General features: G+C 46.2%; 1 protein-coding gene across 1 annotated transcript; it reads left to right on the top strand.

Annotated features, from left to right (window-relative positions):
- The first annotated feature begins 1499 nt into the window (after positions 1-1499).
- On the top strand, positions 1500-8867 carry LOC136312224 (uncharacterized). Its single transcript, XM_066241758.1, has 4 exons — positions 1500-1623; positions 4234-4372; positions 7474-7680; positions 8495-8867. The coding sequence occupies exons 2-4, from the start codon at positions 4327-4329 to the stop codon at positions 8638-8640; spliced, it is 399 nt and encodes a 132-aa protein (XP_066097855.1). The 5' UTR covers positions 1500-1623; positions 4234-4326; the 3' UTR covers positions 8641-8867.
- Positions 8868-14676: the final 5809 nt, after the last annotated feature.

Genomic DNA, 14676 nt, shown 5'->3' with positions numbered 1-14676 from the left:
AATTAACATATCATTCATCTCACGTATTTGCATTTTTGTTTTTTTCATTTTTGTTGAATTAATTGAGATGACATTGATCAATACAATGATATAAGTTCCAGGTGTACAGTTCTATGATACATCATCTGTATATTGTATTTTGTGTTTACCACCCAAAGTCAAATCTCCATCCATCACCATTTCCTCTTCTACCTCCCTTCAACCCCCTTTCCCACTGGTAATCACCATACTGTTATGTTATCTGTGTCTATGAGGGGCTTTTAGGCTTAATTTCTTCACCTTTTTGATCCAGTCCTGCAACCCCCCTCCGCTCTAACAGTTGTAAGTCTGTTCTCTCTATCTTTGAATCTGTTTTTATTTTGTTTGTTTATTTTGTTCATTAGATTCTACATATAAGTGAAATCATAAAATATTTGTCTTTCTCAGGCTGGTTTATTTTACTTATCATAATGCTCTCTGTGTCCATTCGTACTGTCATAATATTTGCCTTGTACCCTTATACCAACCTCTCTGAATTTCCCTCACCACCAACCCCTGGCAATCACTTTTCTACTCTCTGTTTTTATGAGCTTGACTTTTTTAAGCTTGACTTTAATGATATTGAAGATATCATTCTGTACAAAGTGAAAATACTTGCAATTATGTATCCAATATGGGGTTAATATCCAGAATATATAAAACACTACAACTTAACAACAAAAAGCAAGTAATCTAATTTTTTTTCTGCATAAGAAGAGCACATTTTATTAATTTAATGAAGTGACATTGATAAATCAGGGTACATACGTTGCATACCCCTCACCCAAAGTCAAATTGCCTTCTGTCACCTTCTATCTGGTTTTCTTTGTGTCCCTCCCCTCCCCCACCCCCTCTCTCTCCTTCCTCGCCCCTCCCCACCCCACCCCCTCTCTCTCCTTCCTCGCCCCTCCCCACCCCACCCCCATTATTATCACACTCTTGTCCATGTCTCTGAGTCTCATTTTTATGTCCCATCTCTGTATGGATTCATATAGTTCTTAGTTTTTTCTGATTTACTTATTTCACTCAGTATAATGTTATCAAGGTCCATCCATGTCATTGTAAATGATCTGATGTCATCATTTCTTATGGCTGAGTAGTATTTTATAGTATATATGTACCAAAGCTTTTTAATCCACTTGTCCACTGACGGACACTTGGGCTGTTTCCAGATCTTTGCTATTGTGAACAATGCTGCCATAAACATGGTGGTGCATTTCTTCTTTTCAAACAATTCTATGGTATTCTTAGGGTATATTCCTATATGTGGGATAGCTGGGTCAAAAGGCAGTTTGATTTTTAATATTTTGAGGAATCTCCATACTGTTTTCCACAGTGCAGGAGGGTTCCCTTTTCTCCACATCCTCACCAGCACTTATTCTGTGTTGTTTTGTTGATTAGTGCCATTCTGACTGGTGTGAGATGATATCTCATTGTGGTTTTAATTTGCATTTCTCTAATGACTAGTGATGTTGAGACTCCCAGCTCACACCACCAAACTGGATTACAAATTAATTTAGGAACAATTAATGTGAAAAACCAACTCTGGACTACAAGAACAGCTCTCAAAAACCAAGGAGCAAAGAAGAAGCCACACCAAACCTGGTAGGTAGCACCTGAATCTCCCCTGCTTACAGGAACAGAGGGGGGGTGAGGCTGAGAGCCCAGAAGGGCTCTCACTCCAAGGAAAAGAGCAGAAAATATTGCTCACAGCCAATTGTCTGGCGACCAAGGAACGAGGTGTGTTGAAAGGGCTGGCTTGTCTTCCAAAAAGAAAGGGGAGAGAGAGAGACAGATGGTGAGGGGCAGAGGAATGCAGGAGATGACCTAAAAAGCTGACTCATCAGTGCTAGAGGTGGCCATAGCTGGGGGAGGGGCTGATCCTTCCACAAAGCAAGCAATCTAATTTTAAAATGAGCAAAGGGCTTGACTGGTGGTGACGCAGTGGACAGAGTCTCGACCTGGGATTCTGAGGTCCCAGGTCTGCAACCCCAAAGTTGCTGGCTTGAGCACAGGCTCAACCTCAGGCTCAAATGAGCACGGGCTCACCAGCTTGAGCACAAGGTCGCTGGCTTGAGTGTGGGATCATTGATGTGATCACCTGGTCATTGATTTGAGCCCAAAGGTTGCTGGCTTGAAGCCCGATGTTGCTGGCTTGAGCAAGGAGTCACTAGCTCAGCTGGAGTTCTCCCTCCTCAACCTTGGGACACATATAAGAAGCAATCAATTAACAACTAAAATGCCCCAACTTAGAGTTGATGTTTCTCGTCTCTCTTCCTTTCAGTCTCTCTCCTTCCCTCTCTCTCTCTCTCTCTCTCTCTCTCTCTCTCTCTCTTGCACACACACACATACACACACACAAATGAGCAAAAAACTTGAATTAACACTTCTCCAAAGGTGATAAACAAATAGCCAATAAACACATGAAAAGATGCTCCACATCACTAATCATTAGGGAAATGCAAATCAAAACCTCACACTTGATAATGAGAGATCAGTTGGCAATGGGGGAAAGTCACATGAGGAAAGAGGTCCAGGAAATTTAGCTGGAACCACCCACATCCATGCCCGCCAAAAGAAATGGCCCAGGAGCATGTTCAAAAAGAACAACTGTCTGTCAGCCAATGAAATTTTGCCATGTCATATCAACCCACCACCACCATACTGATGCTATAAATTACCCCTTGGGTGGGTGAGGCTGCGCAACTTCTCTGGCCCATCTTGTGGACCAGAGAACTTCGCCCGGGATGCGCTCTGAATAAAGCTTTTGCTATTCCACACTTGGTGCCTATGCCCTTCTTTCTTCCTTGGCAGGGAAAATACCTTACATTTGGTCCGAAACCTTGGAGGAGCTTGAAGCCCACTGGGGGCCGCTCCTCTCCCCTTCCCTTCGTAGGAAGAACAAGACCTCTGACTTCCCACCCACTTCAGCACACAGTGCAATAAGTCCCCTGCCTTTGGCCTTCCCTCAGTTCTTTCCGCCTTTGAAACTCCCTGTTCATAATCACAGCTGCATCAGGGACCTCCTATCTGTTCCAAGTGCGTGTGTGCCCGTGGAGAGTCCCGGACACACCCACTTTACCTAATCATCTGGTGGCCAGAGCTGGAGTTGCGGGATGCTAATTCTCATCTCTGACCACTCTGAGGGCTGAGGGTGGCCATAGAGGCACAGGAATCTAAACCTGACTCAAAAACAGTCCTGGAGTGCCTTATCTGGAATCTCTCCCTTCCTAAAAAAGAAGAAACTGTTTTTCTCCACTGTGGCCAGGCCACAGAACCCACTAGACAATAGAACCAGGTAGCCTCATTAACTTCCTTGCCGTGAAGGGAGTTTTGATTTTAACACCCTCACCAATTTATAGGACTATTGCCAAAAAACTGGGAACTGATTGGAGATTTTTTACATTCAGGGCTTCTAAATTTGCTCCTTGTCCTAATCTCTGTGCTGCCTGCTCTATGTGCAGGTCCTTTTAGCCAGAGAAACCTCCACTCCTGATCTTACCTCCTTTGCCTACCCCCTTGAGGAACTCTCTCCCCCTCCTGCCCAACCCCTGGGGGCACCCCTCTCTCGGGACCCCTCTCTGGTCCCTCTGTGGACCTATTCCACTCAGGTCTCTTCCCTCCAGGAAGCCCCTTCCCCTGCCGGCCAGGAGCCCCTCCCTTCTCTGCTGTGTTCTTAAGCCCCTCCCCCATCAGGCTGCCCTCCGCCGGCCATTGGCCCTCACGCGGGTTTGCAGGGCTCCTGACCCCACGGCCCAACCCCCGTCTTCTTGCAGGAAGGCCTGGCCCTGTCCTGCCTTTGGCTCCAGCATTTCTGGCTGGATCTGGGTGCTGGGCTCCCCAGGAGCCCCTCTCCTCTTATTCTCAACCCCCAAACCCCTATTCGAGACCTGATGAACATGGCATTTAAAGTTTTTAATGGTTGGGAGAAAAAGGCCAAGGCTACTCTCCAGAACCTCATGCAGCAGAAGGTAACGCTCCAAACCCAGGCTCTTGTGGCAGCTCTGAGGCCGGCAGAGCAACAGGGGCAAAGCATAGGAGGTGCCCGACCCAAGTCCAGGCCGCAAAGAGGAATCCCACCAGGAGCTTGCTTTAAATGTGGCAAAGAGGGTCACTGCGCCCGGCAGTGCCCCTGCCCGAGGACACCCACTAAGCCCTGCCCCAACTGTAAGCAGCCTGGTCACTGACAGAGCGATTGCCCCTTTTGGGCAACAGGCTTTTCCTCGCACCTCTATGTGGAGGACAAGCCACCCAAATGGGAGGCCAGGTGGACCCATCACTCGAACTCCTAGGCCTCATGGATGACTGATGCGGCCCGGACTCGAAGACCCCCATCACCCTCACCAAACCCAAGGTAATGCTGCAAATAGCAGGTAAGTCCATCTCATTTTTTGTGGACACAGGAGCTGCCTTCTCTGTTTTGCCATCACACTCTGGACCTCTAGTTCCCTCACAGATCTCAGTTATGGGAGTGGATGGGACCCCTTCTTTTCCCCTTCGCACACCATCCCTGACAGAATCCCCTTTTTTCACTCATTCTCAGTCATGCCATCGTGCCCTGTACCCCTTCTGGGTCGAGACATTCTACACAGTCTTAGAGCCTCTATCCAGCTGACAGCATCTTCCCACCTACTCCTACCACTCCTGACTGAAGGCTCTCCCACTACCTCAGATCACCCTAACCCAGTCACACCCCCTATTCCACCAGATATTGTCAACTCTCAGGTCTGGGACACTTCTACCCCTGTGGTAGCAACCCACCACCCACCTGTACACATCCGCTTAAAAAACCCTCTCAATTTCCATCTAGGCCCCAATTCCCTATTTCAGCAAGTCACCACCAGGGCCTTAAACCAATAATTACCCACCTCTTAAACCAGGCTTACTCATCCCCACAGACTCTCCCTGCAATACCCCCATCCTTCCTGTTCGAAAACCTTCAGGAGCTTATCGCCTCGTAAAAGGCTTATGCCTAATCAACGAGGCAGTAGTTCCCCTCCATCCAGGAGTTCCTAATCCTTACACATTACTGTCACACATTCCCTCAGACACCGCTCACTTCATGGTCCTAGACCTCAAGAATGCCTTCTTTACCATTCTTTTACACCTGACTCTTACTTTCTGTTTGCATTTACTTGGACTGACCCAGACACTAATGCAGCCCAGCAGCTTACGTGGGCCGTCCTGCCCCAGGGGTTCAGAGACAGCCCACACCTGTTTGGACAGGCCCTGGCTCGGGATCTAGCTGCATGCGATCTTGAAACTAGTACTCTCTTACAATATGTAGATGACCTACTTCTCTGCAGCCCCTCCCTGTCTGCCTCAAGAAGACACACAGCGACCCTTCTTAACTTTCTTGCCATGAAGGGATATCGTGTCTCCCCTACTAAGGCTCAACTTCACTCTCAGTCTGTAGTCTATCTGGGCATTGCCCTGACTCCCACCACCCAAGGTCTCACCCTAGATCGAACTCAGACCATCCGCAGTCTCCAGCCACCTACCACCGCTGATCAGATTCTTTCTTTCCTTGGTCTAATAGGCTTCTTTAGACACTGGATTCCCAACTTTGCTCTCTTAGCCAAACCCCTCTACAAGCCTCTACAAGGCTGCAAAAGAGATTCCCACGGGACCTCTCACATCCCCCAACACCGTCAAAAGGGCCTTCTCTACCCTTTGAGATGCCCTCATCTCCTCCCCCCCTCTCGCTTTACCTGACCCCAGATGCCGCTTCCACCTTTTCACTGATTAGAAGCACAGTAATGCAATCCGAGTACTGACTCAACCTGTGGGGCCTACTTACCGCCCTGTGGCATGCCTGTCTAAACAATTGGACACCACCATCAAAGGCTGACAGCCTTGCCTCCGGCACTGGGTGCAGCATCTGAACTCACCAAGGAGGCTACTAAACTCACCCTTTCACAACCCATCACTGTCTTCTCCTCCCATAGGCTCAGACCTTTTTTTGCACAAATCTCTTTCTCTGTTAGGTCCTTCCCGCCTACAAGAATTTCACCTCCTGTCCATCGAAAACTCTTCAGTCTCTCTTTTGCCCTCTCCCTGACTCAACCCAGCCACTCTACTGCCAGCTCCAGCGACACTTCCGGAACCCACCCACTCCTGTACGGAACTAATAGATTTCCTCAACAGACCCCGACATGGATTATCAGATTCTCCTTTAAAAGATCCAGATCTAGGCCCTGGCCGGTTGGCTCAGTGGTAGAGCATCGGCCTGGCGTGCAGGAGTCCAGGGTTTGATTCCTGGCCAGGGCACACAGGAGAAGCGCCCATCTGCTTCTCCACCCCTCCCCCTCTCCTTCCTCTCTGTCTCTCTCTTCCCCTCCCACAGCCAAGGCTCCGTTGGAGCAAAGTTGGCCCGGGCGCTGAGGACAGCTCCATGGCCTCTACCTCAGGCACTAGAATGGCCCTGGTTGCAACAGAACAATGCCCCAGATGGGCAGAGCATCACCCCCTGGTGGGCATGCCGGGTGGATCCCAGTCGGGCGCATGCAGGAGTCTGTCTGACTGCCTCCCCATTTCCAACTTCAGAAAAATACAAAAAGAAGAAAAAAAAGATCCAGATTTAATACTCTGTAGATGGGAGCTCTGTACAGGGACCCGACGGACGATGACAGGCAGCCTATGCAGTGGTCACCACCTCCTCCACCCTCGAAGCCCAACAGCTGCCAGAGGGCATCACCTCCCAGAAAGCAGAGCTAATTGCCCTCATGTGGGCACTCACTCTGGCCCAGGGAAAATGCATAAACATATATACTGACTCTAAATATGCTTTTCTTATCACCCACAGCCACTCTGCCCTCTGGAAGGAAAGGGGCTTCCTCACTACCAAGGGCTCCCCCATAATCAATGCTACCCTCATTTCTAAACTTTTGCAGGCATTACAGCTTCCCGCTGAGGTGGCTGTGGTACACTGTAGGGGCCATCAAACCTCTCTGGACCTGGTGGCCTTGGGAAATGCTCGGGCCGACGCGGCGGCTCGAAACCTCACCACGGAGACCTCCCCCTCTCCTCTCATGTTTCTCTCCACCTCCTTGAAACCTTCCTACACTCCTGAGGAAGAACAGACCCTCCTCAGAAAAGGTGGAAACATGTGTAACCAGGGATGGCTATTTCTTGGAGATAGATTTGCCTTACCAAAAGGACAGGCTGAAACTCTCCTTTCTGATATCCACTGTTCCTTACACACAGGGCCAAAAGCTCTCTATTGGTTCTTACAACCACTCTTTTTCTCCCCAGGCCTCCAGCAGACTATCGAAAAGGTACATGCAGCATGCACTATCTGTTCCAAAACCTCTACACAAGGGGGACTCCGCCCCCGCTTCCCTACTCATCAGCTGAGGGGGCACTTACCAGGCCAGGATTGGCAGATTGACTTCACTCATGTGCCCCCTCACAAAAAACTCCATTATCTCTTAACTTTTGTTGATACTTTTTCAGGATGGATAGAAGCCTTTCCCACTTCTCAAGAGACGGCAGACACCATTGCTTCCATTCTCGCTGAAATCATCATCCCGCAGTTTGGACTGCCGACTACCATCCAGTCAGACAACGGCCCGGCCTTCACTGCCCAGATAGTCCAGCAGGTCACCAACTCTCTCAACATCACCTGGAAGCTCCACATACCCTATCACCCTCAATCATCAGGTAAGGTGGAAAGGACCCATGGCATCCTGAAGGGTCAGCTAACTAAACCTTCCATTGAAACCAGACTCTCCTGGCCAAACCTCCTCCCCCTGGCACTCACCAGAATCAGAGCAACCCCGCAAAACCCCACTGGCCTCAGCCCTTTGAGCTGGTTTACGGTAGACCATTCCTAATCAATCACAGCTTACCTGTCATGTACTTCCTCTTGCCATGTACTTTCCCTTTCTGTCTTTACTTCACCATATTCTTAGGAAACATGCAGACCGGACCCTTCCTCCCATAAGGGGTCCAGATGAAGCACACCCAGCGGTCCCCCTCCAGCCAGGAGAGTTCTTCTGAGGGAGCTCCAGCCCGGCTCCCTACAGCCCAGGTGGACGGGACCCCATACAGTAATATTGACTACTCCTACTGCAGCCACGCTCCTAGGGCAAACACCTTACCATGTCTTTCGCTTCAAGTTTGCCCCATGCAGGACCACTGACAGTCGGAACCACTGGGCCCCACCCGTCTTCAACTCACCAAAAGGTTGGGCCCTGCAGATCCTCCTGTTGCTCCTGTCCCTCCCACCAGGAACCTGCCACCAGAGTGAGTTAAAGCAGGGAGCAATGCTGTTACTATATCAATGAGACTGGCCTGAGGGAAGAAAACATCAATGTCCTCAACTGTCTGTAAGAGAAACTGTGAAAGGATCTCTCTTCCTACAACCCGCTTAACTCCTGGTGGCAGCCACCCATCCTCACCTGGGCTGCCCCTATCCTAGGTCCTCTCCTAATTATCAGCATATATTACTCATGTTGGCTCCTCTTTTTCTTAGATTCTTACAGGGCCGCATCCGCAAGGTTTCTCAAGTCACGGTCAACCAGATGCTCCTACACCCATATACACTACTCCCCTCAGAGCCACCTCCTTCCGACCTCCCCTCCCCAGGACGTCCCTAACCAGCAGGAAGTAGCCAGATGAATAGCGGTGCCCCTATCTCACATAAAAGGTTGGGATGTGAGGTCAGTTGGCAATGGAGGAAGATCACATGAGGAACCAGGTCCAGGAAATTTGGCTGGAACCACTCACATCCATGCCCACCAAAAGAAACGGCCCAGGAGCACGTTGAAAAAGAATGACTGTCAGCCAATGAAATTTCACCATGTCATATCAACCCCCCACCACCAAACTGACGCTATAAATTACCCCCCACCCCCGCGGGTGAGGCTGCACAACTTCTCTGGCCCATCTCTCACTTCGCCCGGGATGAGCTCTGAATAAAGCTTTTGCTATTCTACACTTGGTGCCTATGCCCTTCTTTCTTCCTTAGCACAAAAAATACCTTACAGATAGTATCAGTAAAACAACAACAAACCCAGAAAATAACAAGTGTTGGCAAAGATGTAGAGAAATTGGAACCCTTGTGTACTGCTGATAGGAATATAAACTGGTGCATCTGCTGTGAAAAACAGTATTGTAGTCCCTTAAAATTTTTTAAATAAAATTACCATATGGCCCAGAAATTTCACTTCCAGCTATGTACTTAAAAGAATTGAAAACAGGGTCTTGAAGAGATTTTCACATTCATTTTCATAGCTGCATTTTTCACAATAGCCAAGAGATAGAAGCAACCCAAATATCTATTAATGAGTGAATGAATATACAAATGTAGTATTTACATACAATGAAATTTTATTTAGCCTTAAAAAGGAAGGAAATTCTGACACATGCCACAACATGGATAAACCTTAAGGATATTATGGTAAGTGAAATAAGCCAGTCACAAAAGAATAAATACTCCATGATTCCATTTACATGAATTGATCAAAATCATGGAACCAGAAAGTAGAATGGTGGTTGCCAGGAGTTGGGGTGAGTAGGGAATAGAGAGTTGTTTAATGAGTATAAACTTCAGTTTTGCAAGATGAAAAAAGTTCTGGAGATTACTTACACAAAAATGTGAATGAATTTGCTATTGAACTGTACTCTTTAAAATGATTAAGATGGTAAATTTTATGAGTATCACAGTTTAAAAAAGATATTTCATGCCATGTGGTACTCATAAAAATGGCTCCTTATTTAGATAGAAAATATTGACATTTGAGATTGCCATGAAACAGGACACGGCTCATGCCAGGAGTCAGAGCACCACACAGGAGAGGAGGAACCTGAGGCCGCTTCTGACTTCATCAGTGACCCGCAGTGTGTGAATTGCAGTTATTGAACCTTCTGGGGACTTGACCAAATGCTATTACTGCATTCTAAAGAAAAAAGGTAGATGTTTTAAGTATAGATGAGGTGATGTTTGTAAAATTGCAGAGGCTCCTTACCAACAGAAAACTTTAAGTAAAAAAATATATATTATCATTAGTATGATTATGCTATTTCTGTAAACATTGTTAAATTATTCAAAGGAATTCTGTCCATTTAACTGGTTTGGGCTAGATATCTATTAGTAATACACTCTTTGCCACAGCAAGTAATATTTAGTTTCCTGAAACCAATCTTTAAAAGTCTGCTTTATACAACTGTTGAAATCTCTCATTATAAGGACTTATTTTTGGCACCAGGTCCTGGAACTTTAGCTAATAGCAGTCAACTAGGATAATTCTACCTTAATTTTGCAAGTGTTCTAAAGGTAGAAGAAATTTGTTAGCCATGAATCATAATGACACTCAGCAAAACAGCTCAACATTTTATAGAGTCAGAAGACCATGGTAATTGTAGTTCTTGATCATCCTTTGTTGGGAATATTTCTATTATTTGGAGAAATGCAAATAATTTGGAGGAATCAAATTCCATTACAATGAATACCCATGTAACAAATATGGGTTTATTTCAGAAGTGTTTGTGGTGTGGCCAAATAGTCTAGATTCAAATTCCCTGGGGGAGTTGTAATCTTGGTACCAACCAACCCACAAACAAAACCCCACCAAAAATCCCACCATCAATAAGCAATTTACAAGTGCAATTATTTGAATGATTTTTTAAAATTAATTCTCCCATTTAAAAGTAAAATATTGTTTCTACTTGTTTGCTAGTCTACTTTCTTTTCTATACCTTGTCAATTATTTTTCCTGCTTAGTTCTTACGCTATATCAGTAGTAAAGAGGGAGGAACAAGGGAATCATGTAAAAGAAACAAAAATAATTTGCAAAAAAAATATGCATAAACTATAAGCAAGAAACAAGAACCATGTCTTCAGCATATACTATAGTTCTTATGGTGCTCAGCATTTTATGGCCATTAAAATCAAATGATGTTTTAAAAGCACTTTGTCATGCAGGAAATAATTTTTGAATTTTACTTTTTCTCAGGGTTTATGGATTTCTAAATCTTAGTAAGATTTTAAGTGATAAAAAGTTAATAAGTAATTTTATATTTTAATGAGGATATTAAGGAAAATAAGACTTTTAAAATTAAAGAAAATGACAATTGAAACTAGTGTCTAAAGAAACAAAAACTTTTGTTGATTGTTTTTCTCCTCTTACTATTTCCACACAGTTGTCCCCTTGTACAATAGAGGATGGAGCAAAAGTAGGTTTATAGTTGTTTGTATAGAAAAAATACAACAATTAATAAATAATAATACAAAAATAAACTGTGTTTTGCATACTCTCAACTGTAAACCTACTTTTGCCCCACCCTATATGAGCAAGAGTTGAACCAATGTTCACTGATTCAATAGCATTGCCTTTGTAACAATACTTCATGGATATGAATACATGTAAATCAACATAATGTATGTTATAATAAATATATTAATTTTTATAAAACTTGTTAATTATTAGAAGGTTTGTTAATTATTAGAAAGCTTGTTTATTAGAAAGCTTGTTAATTATTAGAAGCATTTAATTTGTACAAGCTTGTTAATTAAAATAACATATAACAATTTCAGAAGAATGCATTTAATGCTACCATCATATATATATATATATATATATATATATATATGATGCACCTGACCAGGATCCACCTGGCACGCCCACCAGGGGGTGATGCTCTGCCCATCTGGAGTGTCGCTCCGTTGCAGCAGGAGACATTCTAGTGCCTGAGGTGGAGGTGATGGAGCTGTCTTCAGCGCCCAGGTCAACTTTGCTCCAATGGAGCCTTGGCTGCAGGAAAAGAAGAGAGAGACAGAGAGGAAGGAGAGGGGGAGGAGTGGAGAAGCAGATGGGCACTTCTCCTGTGTGCTCTGATCAGGAATCAAACCCAGGACTTCCATATGCCAAGCCAATGCTCTACCGCTGTGCCAACCGGCCAGGGCCAATGCTATCACCATATTTTTAACAAATAAATTACAATATCATTAAGCTAGTAATCCAAAGTTTGTTTAAATGTTTATTTTTATTGACTTTAGAGAGAGAGGAAGGGAGAAAAAGAGACAGGAACATTGATCTGTTCTTGTATGTGCCCTGACCATGGATCAAACCGGCAACCTCTGTATTTTGGGATAATGTTCTAACCAACTGAGCCACCTGGCCAGGACTAGTGATCCCAATTTTTTACAGTTTCCTTAGGGCATGAAATAATCATCATCCATATTCTGGTCAAAGAAAGGGAAGACAGGTGAAGAATGAGTATTTCCTATTCTTTCTTTGGAAGTCTTGTTACATGGAAAAAATGTTCTTGGAATAAATCCTATTACATTTCATTTCTATACTTACATGATTAATTTCCAGAAATAGAGCTCTTAACACTGTAAGAAAAAATAATTTCAAGGGCTTAGTAGGTTAGAAGTGTGTCTGTAAGGTATTTTTTCCCGCCGAGAAGGAAGGAAGGGGCTCGAAGCCACAAAATGTGGAATAGTAAACGGCTTTATTGAGTACAGAGTGCATCCCACCCAGCAATGTTCCCTGGCCCCGAAGAAAGAAAGAGGCCAGGGAAGTTGCACGGATTAAACCACCTGGGAGATATTTAAAGGAGTCCCTCTAGGGAAGTCGAGCTAACATGACGTGATGAAATCCCACTGGCTAGTAGATGGTCACTTTTTTCCAAACGGTTCCTGTGAAGCCTCTTTTGGCGTGCTTGGTTGTGGGCGGTCCTAGCCAAAGTTCGTGAGTCTGAGTTCCCCAAGTGACCATCCCCCATTATCCACCGACCTTACATTCTGACCTTTTGTGTTAAATAGAAAAAGGGGCGCCGTTTATTCGTCTGGCTACTTCCTGCTGAATAGGGGCATCGTGGGAAGGGGGAGATTAGAAGGTGGTGGCTTTGAGGGGTGTCAGGAGGAATATCTGTGTGGCTGTGACTTGAGAAACTTCGCGGATGCAGTCCTGTAAGAATTTTTTAAAAAGAGGAGTAATAGGGGGATTTGCAGGGTCCAGCCTTTTGGTGAGCTGGAGATGGATGGAGTCCAGTGGTTCCAACTGCCAGTGGTCCTGTAAGGAGGCAAGCTTGAGGAGAACTGCATGTCAGGAGTGGCGTAAAAAGGGGAAAGGAAAGGGTCCCATCCATTCCCATAACTGAGACCTGTGAGAGAACTAGAGGTCCAGAGTGTGATAGCAAAACAGAGAAGGCAGCCCCCATGTCCACAAGAAATGAGATGGACTTACCCACTTGTTGCAGCATACCCTGGGTTCTCTGAGTCCAGGCTGTGTCCTAGGAGTTTGAGCGACGCACCCACCTGGCTGGATTGGCCTTCCATTCGGGCGGCTTGTCCTCTGAGGAAAAACCTGTTGCCCAAAGGGGCAATCACTCTGCCAGTGAATGGGCTGCTTGCAGTCAGGGCAAGGCTCAGTGGGCAGCCGTGGGCAGGGGCCCTGCCAGGACCAGTGGCCCTGCTTGCCACACTTAAAGCAAGCTGCTAGTGGCTCTGCTGGTCTCAGGGTTGCCACAAGAGTTTGGGTTTGGAGCATTACCTTCTGCTGCATGTGGGCCTGGCGAACAGCCTTGGCTTGTTTCTACTAGTTGGGACCGTTAAAAACTTTAAATGTCATGTTCACAGGTTCCGGATAGGGGTTTGGGGGTTGAGAATAAAAGGAGGAGGGCTCATGGGGAGCCCGGCACCCAGATCCCGCAGGAAATACTGGAGCCAAAGGCAGGACAGGGCAAGAACTTCCTGCAAGAAAATTGGGGTTGGACGTCCTGAAAACCAGTGTAAGAGCCAATGCCAGGCTAAGACTGGCCTGATGGAGGAAGAGTTAAAGAATATAGTGATGGGAGGGGCCCCTGGCCAGCAGGGGAGGAGAAAGAGAATGGTAGTGGTGAATAAGAAACAGGTTTTTGTAAAGGGAGGGGAGGGAGCTCTCAGAGAGAAGAGACCTGAGCACAAAAAAAGGTCCGCAGAGGGACTAGAGAGAAGTCCTGAGAGAGGGGTGCCCCCGGTGTCAGACAGGAGGGAGAGAGGGTTGGGAGTCCACGGATAAGGAAAGATCAGGAGTGGAGGTTTTAGGTGAGGTTTCTCTGGCCAGAAAAAGACCTGCGCGGTGGAACAGGTGGCACAGAGATTAAGGAAGGGTGCGTGAATAATTAGAAGCCGTGAATGTAAGCGATCTCCAGTCAGTTCCCAGCTTTTTTGACGATAGTTAAATTGGTGAGGGTGTTAAAACTGAAAGTCCCTTCAGGAGGCTAATTCAGTGGGTTTTGTGGCCTGGCCACAGCAGAGAAGAAGAACAGTTTCTTCTTCTTTAAGGAGGAAGATTCCTGTGCCCCCACAGCCACCCTCAGTCCTCAGAGTGGTCAGATTTGAGTATTAGCATCCTAAAAACTCAAGGTCCAGCCACGAATGGAAAAGGTAAAGTGGATGTACTTGGGGAGGTCTCCGAAGCACACGCTCACTCGGATGGACGGAAAAGACTTCCCTGACGTATCTACAGTTTCGAACAGGGAGTCTCAGAGGAAAGAACTGAGGGGAAGGCTGGAGGCAGGGGACTTACCGCACCGTGTGCCAAAGTGGGTGGAAGGTCAGAGATCCTGGTTCTTTCTCGGAGGGGATGAGGAAGAGGAGGGGTCCTTGCGGACTTCTACTCCTTCCCGGGTTTCAGCACCAAAATGTAAGGTATTTTTCCCCGCTGA

This window comes from Saccopteryx bilineata, chromosome 8 (assembly GCF_036850765.1).
Source record: "Saccopteryx bilineata isolate mSacBil1 chromosome 8, mSacBil1_pri_phased_curated, whole genome shotgun sequence".
In the NCBI taxonomy this organism is placed as follows: domain Eukaryota; kingdom Metazoa; phylum Chordata; class Mammalia; order Chiroptera; family Emballonuridae; genus Saccopteryx; species Saccopteryx bilineata.
This window is presented reverse-complemented; position numbering and strand designations above follow the sequence as displayed.

Bases quoted from the DNA above. Each gene is read 5' to 3' on its own strand.
- LOC136312224 (XM_066241758.1), top strand. From the start codon at position 4,327: ATGCGGCCCGGACTCGAAGACCCCCATCACCCTCACCAAACCCAAG. The intron at 4,373-7,473 runs GTAATGCTGCAA...ATACTTTTTCAG, and splicing joins TCACCCTCACCAAACCCAAG to GATGGATAGAAGCCTTTCCC. The intron at 7,681-8,494 runs GTAAGGTGGAAA...TCTTTTTCTTAG, and splicing joins CTATCACCCTCAATCATCAG to ATTCTTACAGGGCCGCATCC.